Source organism: Triticum aestivum, chromosome 2A, assembly GCF_018294505.1.
Source record: "Triticum aestivum cultivar Chinese Spring chromosome 2A, IWGSC CS RefSeq v2.1, whole genome shotgun sequence".
NCBI lineage: Eukaryota > Viridiplantae > Streptophyta > Magnoliopsida > Poales > Poaceae > Triticum > Triticum aestivum.
The window spans coordinates 12536787-12550595 of NC_057797.1; the positions used below are offsets into that span (position 1 = coordinate 12536787).

General features: G+C 43.2%; 2 protein-coding genes across 2 annotated transcripts; both read right to left on the reverse strand.

The window, feature by feature from the left end:
* Window positions 1–1664: 1664 nt before the first annotated feature.
* On the reverse strand, window positions 1665–5983 carry LOC123184254 (probable amidase At4g34880). Its single transcript, XM_044596399.1, has 5 exons — window positions 5372–5983; window positions 5015–5229; window positions 2715–2954; window positions 2437–2635; window positions 1665–2265 (listed from the first exon to the last, which is right to left on the reverse strand). The coding sequence occupies exons 1-5, from the start codon at window positions 5885–5887 to the stop codon at window positions 1909–1911; spliced, it is 1527 nt and encodes a 508-aa protein (XP_044452334.1). The 5' UTR covers window positions 5888–5983; the 3' UTR covers window positions 1665–1908.
* A 5037-nt stretch (window positions 5984–11020) lies between these two features.
* LOC123184255 (probable carboxylesterase 5) lies at window positions 11021–12798 on the reverse strand. Its single transcript, XM_044596400.1, has one exon. The coding sequence runs from the start codon at window positions 12773–12775 to the stop codon at window positions 11405–11407; it is 1371 nt and encodes a 456-aa protein (XP_044452335.1). The 5' UTR covers window positions 12776–12798; the 3' UTR covers window positions 11021–11404.
* Window positions 12799–13809: the final 1011 nt, after the last annotated feature.

The following is a 13809-nucleotide window of genomic DNA, read 5'->3' on the forward strand; positions in this document are numbered from 1 at the left end:
GCAACCATGGCGGTGTCCAGATCAAACACCGTGTGAGGGAGGATCCGGCATCGCCAGCATGCAACCACAACGTTTAAATTGGGCGCCACATGAGCAAGGAGTCGGCGGTGCCGCGCTGCACAACCGATATCGACACACCGTCCTTGGCCAGTTTGTGAAGGATGAACTGCCTCCCATGACTGCCAATGCACGCGGTTACATCCTTCACTACCTCGGTGGCGGAGGTGCCTCAGGATTGTGGGCCATCATGTCCGTCGTGTAAAGGGAAGCAAGCTAGGCGATACGGTATGAGCGGCGACACGCTGCCCGCTGGTCCGCTTCACCAAGTTGGACACGGCACCGTGTTGGCTCCTCAACAAAACCCGACCTCGCCGCCGCCTGGGCCCTCGACCGCTCCGTCACCACTACAGAGATGCCTGCGAGGCGCCACCATCGCCTTGTCCCCGAGCCCGCCAAGATAGGCCAGGAGTAGTCACTTAGCTACTCCTATGCCAATGCTGGCAGGGGCAAGGCCACCACTGCAGAGATGCCTGCGAGGCACCGCCATCGCCTTGTCCCCGAGCCCGCCAAGATAGGCCAGGAGTAGTCACTTAGCTACTCCTATGCCAATGCTGGCAGGGGCAAGGCCACCACCATGGCTTCACGGGCGGCATCTGCATTGGCCGCGGCGGCCCTCCGCACCGCGCTAGAGGAAGCGGAGTGGCTCCTTAGCAATCGCTGTGCAATAGCCAGACAAGGTTGTTGCGTGCAACAGACACGCGCCATTCTACTGCTGGAGGGGGGACGGCGACGGTGGGGCTAGGCAGTGTGGCCACGCATACGAGGTCGTCGTCTGCTACAAGCTTTAGTTTTTTTCTAGTTTTAAGTTAAATGACCGGAATATTGGCAGTTCTATGTAAATTATGACCAAACTTGTATGAAATCAGTGTTTGCTGAAATTTTGTATCATTTGTTAAAAATTGGTTTAAAATGTATGCAACTACGGTTGGGTGGCCGGCTCCTGTATCAGTGTTCGTGGATTGGTCCTCCGGTCCACGAACGGATGTGGTGTCTAGTTTGAGGGTCAATGTTAAAGATGCCCTTATGAGGTCGAATAGGTCGATCTATGTTCGGTTCAACCCAGTCTCCCGTCAAGGGCAACCCTTAGAAGGAGGATCCTGGGAAGGAAGCCCACGTCAAGCCCCATGCACGCCAAACGTGGGGTGGTCCCCGGTTGGGCTCCATATGTTTGAGCTGGTGGGCCCCATGTGTTGACTACACATGGGGCAACCCATACCACTCGCATGTAGAGAATAGTGTTTCAACCACTCCCATGGTGATATCATGGAGTTGTATTGTCGTAGTATATAGATAGTTTTCCATTGCTGAATTGCGAAAGGGAACAAGTCCCAGAAAATATCTCACACGCTCCTCCTCCATTCTTACTTGGTCCTTCCGTGAGCTCACTCCGACGGTTGGCATTATGATTGGGTTGGGCAAACAATCTCCTATCATGACCTCCGACCCTGTGTCCTACAATGGCCGGTAGAGTCTTGGCCATTTCCGAGCTGGATCCAAAGAATGGTTAAATCTACAAAGTCAGGCACTCTGCCAGGAATGTCTCCTAAGTAAGTACGGATGCCGAATTCACTTATGTAAATTTCTTTACCGTATACGAGCCCTAGTTAGATAGAGTACGCGTTTTCTAGAAGATCCCTTGGACTTCCTATATGAATACATCACCATGCAAGTATTATTACAATACTTATTCATAGTTTATTATACTCACCATGATGAAGCTACATTAATAACAAATGTAGTTGCTGGGAAGATGATGTTTGTCCTTTGCAGCTAAGGTGGATAACTTAGAAATATTTCTGCAGAAGGTCTAATCTTTGTGCTCCGGTGATCACCGCCTTGTCAATTGTTCTATGGCATGAACATGGGAGCTTTCCTGACCTTGGTGTTTTGCTCGAACGCGTATGCCATCTCAATCAACCTCGGGTCGTACCCCCTCAACCCACCAAAGCAGAGACCAAATGGCACCCCCATCTTGCCGTACCCGGCCGGCACGGATATGCCCGGCATGCCACCAATGGCGAGCGCCGAGGATGCATCAGCGTTGGGCATCACGATGGCATCTAGCTTGTGCTCCTTCATCAACTTCTCCAGCCCATTGGCGGACAGCTTCTTAAGCTGACGGATCGCTGCTCTCTCTGGAGCACCGATGCCAGTCGTGTTCTCGGCCGCCAGGAAGATGATCTGCCCGATTTCTTTCAGCCTCTCCTACCATACATTAATGTTAGAGAATTAAATTTCACAATATTTATTTGTTCAACTCTTAAGATATAAAAAGGTGAATGCATGAGAATAAAACTAAACAAAAGATAACATCGATCATGGCGAGAGGAAATGCATACATGTACAATGAACAGGAAACTATAATTTAGAGCTGACCTCGATGGGATGTGCATTGTTGAAAGCAATGATCTCTGCAAGTGATCGAACTGGGGAGTAGGATAAGTCTAATAGGTAAGAGTTGAGGCTTAACTTGAACTCTGCTGGTAATGCAATCTGTTGCCCATTGTTAAGGTTATCCATTATGATATCTAAATTTTCTATGTCCAGGTTCTCAATAAGAATAGCTCCTTGTTTCCTTCAAGAACATGTGAAGTGAACTATTAGAAAAAACATGCTATAAAACAGAAATGTGGATTAATTTCACCAATATATACCTCATTGTGTTGAGATGTTGCCCGTAAACCGTCTGCTGCACAGTTCCATCCGGGAAGTTGAAGAAGCCGTTGGGGACACCGATTCTCTTCCCCTTTAATCCATCCATGTTTAAGAACTGCATATACCCACCACGGGGAATGTATTTGGAAGTTCTCCTCGTGGCTGCTGCATCCCGGGCATCGTAGCCAACAATGGCGTCCAACACATGGACTGCATCTGCTACCGTGCGGCAAATAGGTCTGCAGTTACATAAATCTCAAGGTTTTTTAAAACTTGTTCATATATGCATTTCCTTAGGTTCTAAAATAAAACCCGGTGGCTTTGAACATGTCTGGAAATATGCATGTGCAGAAATTTCATATGCATAGGTATGACCACACGTGACTGTACAAAATTAACGAAAATAGACATATATGGCAACCACTTATTGAGATATATAGGATGCTTAGCAGTATTTGCAAAAAATAACAGAGTGAGTCTTGCTCATTTGGTTGTGGAGGAGGATGTACAACTCCACATTAACATCAAGGGTATTCCTGACTGCATTTTCAACAAATATTGGTTTCTTAATACCATCTACACAAAGTGAAATGTTATTTAGAGTTGGGTTCTCTCTAGTCTGGACCACTAGGAATATTTATATGCTTAGCAAGGAGTAGCAACTAGCCAATTGGGGAGTTGAACAATATATTTTTGGCGTGCAAATACGTTTTTCTGAAAGATACCACTGAGCATCCGATATTGCACCCCATAAATATATCCTGAAGTCAAACGGTATCCCATAGGGCATATTCTATATTTGAATTATGGCATGGCAAGTGGCAAAGTTTAGTCTCAATCGTCTCTTACTACCCCATGTTAGAAAAATGATGTTCCACATCACGTATCTCGCTTGATGCATTTCGACTTACTCTGTCTACAAGAATATCAAAACAACTATATTTCTCTAAGAGATACTCCCTCCGTTCCGAATTACTTGTCGCGGGTATGAATGTATCTAGATGTATTTTAGTTCTAGATACATCCATTTCTACGACGAGTAATTTGAAACGGAGGGAGTATATGCCACTATGCATCCCATATATTATTAAGAAACAGTAAAACTGAGGTAGCTACGCCAAACCATAGCACTCTTCCACTGGATCCCGCCACTGAACGCTCCAGATCTCTTTCGATCGTTTACCACTCGCGCCTCAGCCTTTTTCCCCGCGCAACCCATGCGGCGCACTGTAACCGGGCCGCTTATCCATAGGCTGACTTGGGCATTCTCCGGTGAATCGGTCCGCCAACTTTGAAAAACATACATAGCCCAGGCCTAGAAATCGGGTAAACCATTTCGTCTCTCAGTCGACGGCCCATGCCGCGTGAGTTCACCCGATTTCGTCATTGGTATACCAACGTAATTATTAGCTTCAATTTAAGGCACCGTCATATTAGCTTCAGTTCAAGGTGACGGATTTTATTTTTCTGCCAAAAGGAATTTGAAGTTAGCTATTGTAGTGTGTTACACCATACCTACGATTGAGAAAACGCATATTTACATATGCATTTTTTCTTGTCGTATTTAAATGTTGCTCTCAGTATCGTGTAGTGTAACATCGTTCGAGCATCCAAATGACAACATTGTTTTTTGCTAGCTGAAACCGGATGATTCAGAGTGCCCAATGTCCTATTTTTATGTATGCTCCATGGACAATATTAACTCTACATAAGGCTTCTATCCCAGATCCTCCCGTGGGTCTTTGGTAAAGCTTGTGTTGTGCGGTGTCAATCTTGAGTTTGAATTTTCAATTATCTCTTCTATTTATTCTGAACAAATCTGTGCTAACATATGCAATCAAATAATGTCAAATCTTATATAGCCAAGAGCCCAAGACTTTGAACGTACTATAAGTCAAATCTCACATACATGTACTCTATACTTCCTTTTCTCAAATATTTCTACCATAATGCCGTCAAGATGGTCGGGCGCGGCAACACGGGCCTTCATTATGTATATCCGATATGCTGAAGTCAAATGGTATCTATCCGGGCATATGCTATTTTTGAAGGTTGAAATGGCAACGTCTAAATCGTCCGTTCCCCCATATATATTAGAAAAAAGAATGTTACACCACCCCGTCTCTCGATTGATGCATTTCGACATAGTACTATATGGACAAGAATATAAGAAACAAATACCACTATGCATTTGTTCTAGTGCATCATAATCGGGCATATTATAAGGTGTGTATCAGATCTGCTAAAGTCAAACGGTGTCTAATAGGGCATATTTTAGTACGTATGAGTCATCTCTTACCCGATGGTGTCTTGCCGTGGTGTGGTGGGGATGACTCCGGCCCGGCTGGTCAACCCCACCGTGGGTTTGATCCCGACCACCGAGTTCAGCGACGCCGGGCAGAGTATGGAGCCGTCCCTCTCCGTTCCCAGCGTCACCGCGACCATGTTTGCCGCCGTGGCGATAGCCGAACCCCCGCTCGACCCGCACGGATCAGCCGAGAGCACGTACGGATTCTATACTAGCAGCAGAACAAACGAGCAAAATTACTGGTTAAATTCATGGTTAATTCTAAGACTTAAGAGGAAAACTACAAGATGGTCGACCGAGTAAAATGAGAAAAACAAATCATGTTTTGTGCTGTAATTAATTAGTTACCCGAGCCTGTCCGCCGCGCGCACTCCAGCCGTCTGAGCCATGCAGGCTGCGGAAGTTGGCCCACTCGTCGAGGTTGGCCTTGCCGAGCACCACCGCGCCGGCCAGGCGGAGGCGGCGCACCACGCCGGCGTCCCGCCTCGTCAAGGACCCCAGCAGCGCCAAGGAGCCGGCTGTGGTGTTGAGCGCGTCGTGCGTGGCGATGTTGTCCTTGAGGAGGATGGGGACGCCGTGCAGGAGCCCGCCGCCGGCGAGGTATTTGACAGGGGAGGCCGAGCGGCGCTCCGCGTCGGCACGAGCGGCATGGCGGAGCGCGTCCGGGTTGACCTCGATGACAGCGCGGAGGAGCGGGTTGAGGCGGCGGATGCGGTCCAGGTAGAGCCGGACGAGCTCCACGGAGGTGAGGCTGCCGTTCTTGAAGCCGAGCTGGATGCTGGCCAGAGTCGCCTCCTCGATTTCGAACGCTCCGACGGCGAGCACGAGCGTGGCCACGGCGGCCGCCAGGAGCAGCCGAGACATCGTGCAGCGTGAGAACTTACGTGGAAGAGGAAATGCCGCCTCTCTCGACTTGAAATGAACCTCTCTCTTCCTTCGCCGGTCACAACATACTCGTGGCCTACACGCCTACATATTAAGAGTAATGCTAGATTTGGTTGAAACCTCGTGTTTTAGATGTGTAGGTTTGGCTGCGATGTCTGTTTAGTATTAGGCTCAGACTATCTGCGCCTCTTCATCAATTGGATAGGTGTAACGACAGTTGTTGCTTAGACGGTGACTTTAGTCTTGCTGTTGTATAGCTTTGTAAAGTTTTGTGAGAATAATTAATAAAGTAGCCGTATGCATCGCTCAGATGCAGAGGCCGGGGGTCATTCTCATTTTCTTAAAAAAAAGAGTTACTAGGATTTACATGCTACTTCCTTCTTTCCGGTTCATAGGGCTCATCTCAAAATTTTAATTTTTTCCACTTTATAAGGCTTAATTTGGTTGTTCTTCATCACAAGTTCAGATTTCAAGGTGCATTAAATCATTGTATTTAAGTATTAAGCACTGTTTTAAATAGCCCGCTATAGCTCCGCTATAGCACGCTATAGCGTTTACAAAAGATCTTGCGCTAAGAGACTTTGGTCCAAACAAATGAACAAACATTTTAAATAGCGCGCTATAGTTCCGCTATAGCACGCTATAGCATTTGAAAGAGGTCCGCCGCTAAGATGCTTAGCGCGCTATTTAAAACTATGGTATTAAGAGAAAATTGACCAATACATGTACTTTTATGTATGCTACATTGCAATTAATGCATTGGTAAACATAATTTTTTGAGAAAAATAAGAGCATTTATTGAGTGTTTTTGTAAACTACAAAAAATAATGAGGGTGCGGCTAGATCTCAATCAATGTGTTCAAAAGAAATAGGTCCCAAGTGTCAGTCAAGTAGGGAATCAATCTGTGGTTGGAGGTTAGAGGGACTGTGGTATCCCTAGCCCACCAGGTGTCCGCATTTATTTTTGGATTTATTTCAGGATTTTCGGCGACGCGCATTCAGTGGCAGGAGACGCTCCGGTTGACAACGAGGGGTCTACAGTGATTTTGTAGATTTCAAGATGATATGCCGGCTCAGTCTTTCGGATGTGCTCATAAGGGTAGAGTGTGCGTATGTGCGTTCATAGGGATGAGTGTATGCGCGTGTATATAAACGCTTGCGTTTGTACTGTGTTAAAAAAAGTCTCAATCAAGTAATATAGTATATAACAAGAAAAAAGAAAAACTAAAAAAAATATGTATGAATCGTCATGCAAGATCGAAAGAATATATGATCGACTAAGACATAAAAAAGTCTAGACTGTGTAAAAAAAAGTCTTAATCAAGTAATATAGTATATAAAAAGAAAAAAGAAAAACTAAAAAAAATCTATACGAAACTTCATGCAAGATCAAAGGAATACATCATCGCCTATGACATAACAAAGTCTAGACTTAGGAAAACTGTATTAATAAAGAGGGCTATTGCTTCTCACGGTACGTCACCGAAATTGCCCTCAAAGTTGTAAAATATTATCCACCGATGCCATCTATAAATGATAAAAAAAATTCACATAGGGGAATACCTGCCTGGGCCAGGCCATCCAGTAGGAACCTTCTATATTGCGCTCTGTATGCTGTGAGAAGACACAACGGGCCTGTTCGGCTCGGCCTATGTCCGGACGATCTGTTTTTAAATTTTCATTTTCCTTTTTTGTCTTTTTTACTATTTTTATTTTTTTAGGATTTCATAAAGTACCGATTTTTTTACAAAAATGATGGTTTTTGAATAAAATGTTTAATAATTCATAAATGTTTGTGGGTTTAGAAAATGTTCATGATTTTTCAAATATGTTTGCATATCGAAAAAAGATTCCGAATTTGGAAAACAACTGTTCTGGAAATAAAAAAAGTTCATGAATTAAAAAGTAGTGATGAAGTTGAACAAAATTTCGCCTATTTAAAAAATGTCCCTGAATTGAAAAATATCCTATGAAATAAAAAACTGTTCATGACATACAGAATGGTTTTTTGATTCATAAAATGTTTGCTGATTTAGAAACTGAACATGCATTTCAAAAAATGTTCGTTGAATCAAGAAAATATTCATGATTTCAAAAATTGTTCCACCAGTTTTGAAAAAAATGTTCTTCGATTCTAGAAATGTTCGCCTATTCAAGAAAAATGTTAACAATTTTATAAAAAAATATTTGCATATATTGTAAAATTTTCACGAATTCAATTTTTTCATGATTTTAGATAATGTTTGAAAATCTGTAAAGAAATGTTCATCATTTTGAAAAATGTTCACTATTTCAGATATGTTGACAAGTTTTAAAACATGTTCATGATTTTAAAAAATTGTTCACACTTTCAAGAAAATGAAAGTGATAGTTTATCTCGGTGATGCAGCAAAATGTGGTCATGGCCATTCGAGATTCTGATTTTTGTTCGCCCATTGCAACACGCGGGCCGTTTTGCTAGTATAGACAGAAATATAAAAAGAGGTTACATCGCCACGGCCAACCTACACAAGGAAGATAACTAAAGAACATAAATATCCATGGTGACTGACCACCGACCATCGCTGAAGTAGGCATTGGAGGAGAACAATGCAGCCGACCATTGTCCTAGAAATTAGAGAAACATCATCACACATTTGCTTTACAAACGACGCTAGCCACACAACTATCGACACGCCCCCAAGCTTCTCTATATGCAAACATGTCCCAAAGATAATCCAAGGCCGGTCCTGAAAAATATATTGGGTAATGGGCCGAATGTTGTCTTGTCCCTTCGTGTGTTTCTGGGCTTTTCCCCTTCTATTGCGGGCTTTTAATCCATTTTGTTGTTTTTCCCTTCCTTTTGTGGTCCTCAGTTTTCGTACATTTATTGTATGTAATGTATTAGGCTTTGTAAAGTTAAGAAGAAAATGTAATAGGTTCTGTAGCACAAGGGGATCGATTACGAACCTAACTCAAACTACCATATTCATTTGTTGGTTCATAGTTTAACTTGGTGCTGCTTTAGTACTAACATTGTGCAATTGTTTTTGTTATATATGGCTTTGTATTAAATGTGTATTTGTATACCAAAAAATATTTTCAAACTTAATTATTCTTCATGTTTTACATAGTATATAATTACAAATAGGTATGTCCATTTGGTTTAAATTTAATGTTAAGACTTCGATTCTCATTTTTATAGACTTTGTGTGATTTTTTTTGTGGTTGTATTTTTCCTTATTATTGCACTTGCATTTTTTGATACACGAAATTACACATATTTTGCTTTTTGTAGCTGATCATATGTAAAATGTATTTGCTAATTCTAAGTCACCTGATAAATAGTGAAATCGTAGTCCATATATAATTGTTGAATCTCGAACATCAAGATCTATGGATGAGTTAATTTTATTCATTGTTGCTTGTCTATATAAGAGGGTCGGCACGATTGTGCTTTGTTGGCCCAGGAGTTCTTTTTTATTTTATTTGTTTTCCATGTATGTTGGGCCAATGGGGAGTGGGCTTTGTGTGTTTGCTTTTCCAATCTGGGTTGGGCTCGTATTTTGGGCTATACCGTCTCTCTTATTGGGCTCTTTTCCAAGTAGTTCTAATGTAATATCCTCAATTTGTCTACAAAATGTAATATCCTAAGTTCTTCTCTTTATTAGGCAAAATGTAATATTTTTGCCTAAAGTGATAGTGGTTGGGAGGTGTAGTTATTAAGTAGTTTCTTATTGTGATATTGGATGTGTTTGCCTGCGTCTGTTGTCTAAGATATTCATTCTTGGTGCATGCATGCGGGCACAGTACGTTTTTTACTGTTTATAATATTCTTAATCATCGTTACTAGATCCATCATAAACCATGTTTTCCTATTGTATTTATTTAATATGACAATGCTGATTATCCCCTCCAAAACTTGGTCAAACTTAGAAAACTTTGACTTATGATAAAAATATATAGGAATGGAGGGAGTACTGTATGCTTATTGATTTGTTGGATTTTTATATTTTGTTCTCAGTGGTCATTCATATGTTTTAGTATCCAATCAGTTTGGTGTTATTGCAAAGGAGTAGTAACTCGGTCTTTCAAGCCCTGCATTTTTAGTGTAAATAGTTTCAATGACTTATCAAATGTTTTCTTCGCGTTTGACATATTTCTCTGTTGACATATAGAAGTGTCGATCTCATGTTGAGATTCATGCAAGTTTGTCTCTCAATTAAAGGGGCTTGTAATGAAGGTCACAACACATCACTAAAACTTTCCCTGGGATTTTTAGGTCTATTCAGTTATTTTAACTTGATTTAAGTTTAAACAATGTGTTTTCTTTGCAGCACGATTCATCTTTCTTCCCTGGTGTAGTTAGTTTAAAACAAAATTTCCAAAAGTTAAATTGTGCACTCCAAAGTAATTGTTAGTTTTGATTTTTAGGGCCACATATTTATAGTGGAGTTGCTCATTTTGAAGATCATAATTGCATAAAATACTATTTGTGCAACTAGATAACATCTTTTTGGTTGTCTTCATTTCTATTTATGCTTATTAAGATTTTCATGATGTGTTGCTCATGACAATAACTGTATTTTGTTATGTTTTTCAGACATATCAACCCATTTGGACACTCGCCGGCCGTGAACAATTAGGTGGGGAGGCGGGGGGAGAGGGGGTAGTTCCATTCCGGTGGCTGCGTGGAACTATTGGGTGTGATGATAGTTGCATTTTTTTAAACATCACCCCTAGTGAAAAATTTGCCGAATGTGTGCAAATAAGAGTGGGGCAATAGTTGTATTAAAAAAACACAGTTCCAAATCCGCTTATGGTGTGGCTCAAAGGTTGGGGATAGTTGCATTTTGTATTTCCGTACAAAATGCCATGTCAATTGCATGTCCGTTGTAGGTGTTTGCTACTCCCTCCGTTCCGAAATATATAGTGTATTAGTCTTTTCAAAAGTCAAACATGTGCATGTTTGATAAAGTTTTTTTGAAAAAATATCAATATCTATAATATCAAATTTTGTATCATTAGATGCATCAAGAAAAGTATTTTTATATTTTATTTATTTTCTATTGTCGATGTCGATATTTTGTTGTATATTTGATCAAACATACACGAGTTTGACTTGCACGAAAATTAATACACTTTATATTCTGGAACCGGTGGAGTTGTACAGATGTTGAGGAGTAGAGCAGAAAATTTGTACAAACTCGATGTATGACAATATACTAAGAGTACATTATTCATACATCGATCTTACATACATAGTTTATAAGAAAGAAGAGCATACACCACGCAAAAAAAAAACATACACAATATAGATTTCTTTGGCCCAAAGCAGCTGGTGGTGTGGTGGATATATAGGGGTCTTGGTAATTGGTATTAACCTACTGTTAACCTTTTACGTACCTTCCCTGTAATATTCTTACTAGCACTTACGCTGGAGCATGCACAACCGGTGTCCCCGACCTTCTGACACCTGGGATCATGGATGCATGTAGAGTTGTACACCATCGTCCACTAGATGAAGTTGTGAAAAACACAAGTCCCCGGAGCTGTTGCTGCTGATAACGAGAACCTCATGTTCGTCTTGTCATGCCTGACGACATGGCTCAAAGGTAACACGTATCTAGTCTTGGATGCTCTTCTCCCCTGTCCACCAATGTGTAAGCAGCTAGTACGTGTCATACCTTGTGGGACACTCGAAGCTTTCATGGCCATGCCATAACCAAATACGTCCATATACGGCCTAGTAGGCACGCCTAGAATAGGCAAGCATGAGCCCATGTCACCAGCAGATGGCTCCTTGTTACCACCGCATGCATGCAGCTCGTGCAGCTCCGGGAGCAAAGCGGCCGGCAATGGCATGGCGGTGGGCTGGTTGATGAACTGCACTATGGCCTCCATGAGAACCTTACTGGTCGCACGGAGTGGGTTGTACAGGTGGAAGCCATGGTCTTCGCCCTCCGACTCCACCAATGTCACCGCGTTCTCATCATCCGCCCACGCGCAGCAGTCACGCACGCGGGCCGCCAAACAGCGCCCGCGGTCACGCAGGGTGTCCTTCTCGGCGACGGCGACCAGCACACGACGGCATGTCAGCGAGGCGATTTCCTCGTCGATAGGGTTGACCCGGCAATCATCGTTGCCGAGACGGCCCGCCGTAACGAACGGCCAGACCCCGTCGATGAACTCGGGTGTAAACATGGCGCCGCCGTCCCAGACTAGCTCGGAGCTGGACAGCCGCTCGACGCCCCAGAAGTATGGGTGCACGATGACAAGGCCCTCGACGTCGATGTGGTTTCCAGTGCCACCACCGCTGGCCGCACGCACCGCCGTGTTGTAGACGATGTTCCCGCCGGCGCTGTCACCGGCGAGGAACGTGCGCCCGGGGTCGGCGTAGTCGGAGAGCCAGGGGTCAGAGACGGACGCCACCCACTGGAGCGCCGCCCATGCATCGTCGTAGGCCGCAGGGACGGGATGCTCTGGCGCGAGACGGTACTCAACGGACACGACGAGCGCCCCGGCGCGCGCGGCGAGTGACCTGGCGTAGTTGTTGTACGTGCGGCAGAAGGCGCTCTCGGTGCAGAAGGATCCGCCGTGGACGTACATGATGACGGGGAGCCTCTCGCCGCCGGTGGCAGCAGCAGCAGCTGCGTTGGAGGGAAGAAACAGGCGTGCCGATACTCCCGTGTTTTCGTCGACAACGACGTCCCTCGTTGCCACGCCACGGTTGGCAGCCGCATCCTCCGACGCTGCCACGAATGGGCTGCGCAGGAAGCGCTCCACACGGCCGCCTTTGTATTCGCGTATGAATGGATACAGGTCGACGGTGAGGTCCGCCTCGCCGTCATCCGTCTTTTTTCGTGGAGAACTTTTGTTTGCATGCATCCTGCTTGATGGAGCTTGCTAACGCGCAGTTGTCTGCGGAGGCAGTTGTCTGGATGATCGACCGAGTGTATATTGAGTGTTAACTCGAGTACAAATAAATAAATGATTCTTTTAAGGAACAATTCCATTTATACCCCTAACTCAAACTCATTACTCACATTTACCACTGATATTTTCAGACCTACTCATTTTTGTGACTATTCCATTGTGTGGTGTTATAGAAATACCCCGAGTGACGTTTCCTTTAGGTATTCTCTACTTTCTAAGCTTCGCGGCATTCTCGTGTAGCTGTCGGTGTTTTCCGTTATTTAGTAGCATCCTTGAGCATCTCCATGGATGGCATTTCATGTTTCTTGGTGTTTATGTTTTCAGAGAGAAGAAATATTTTTAGGTCTCCTACAAAAGAACAGAAAGCACTGACAGCTATACAGGAACGTCACCAAGCCTGAAAAGCAAAGAATACCTGACCGAAACATTGCTCAGGGGTATTTGGAAAATAATTTGTCACCACGAATTAGAGGTAAAAACTGAGTAGGTCTGAAAATTAGGGGTAAATGAGAGTAGTGGGTTCAAGTTACGGGTCGAAATGTAAATGTCCCTTGTTTTAACTTTGGTATACATTCAAACTTCCTTAAGTTGACTTGACCATGTTTTATAGTAAAAATATGAATACTTACAATGCTAAATCAGTATTAATAGATCTCTTAATCCATCCATCCATATATATAGGGTCTCATGAGTTTTTCAAGACTGCCTTTGACTATCGGTAAGATTAATAGTATATGAGATGTATAATGCGGAAATTATATCATTGGAATCTCCTTTCACGTACGAATTTGACGGTATGTTTTGTCTAACTTGCATGTCATATATTATTGCTCTAACATGTGATCAAAGTTAGCCTTGAAAAACGCATTAGGCCCTATATATATGGATAGAGGGAGTATGCAATATGTACTCATATTGTATTTATTTGGCTAGTAGATATTATTATTGCTATAAACTTAGTCAAACTTTTTTTTGGAGAAATGAAT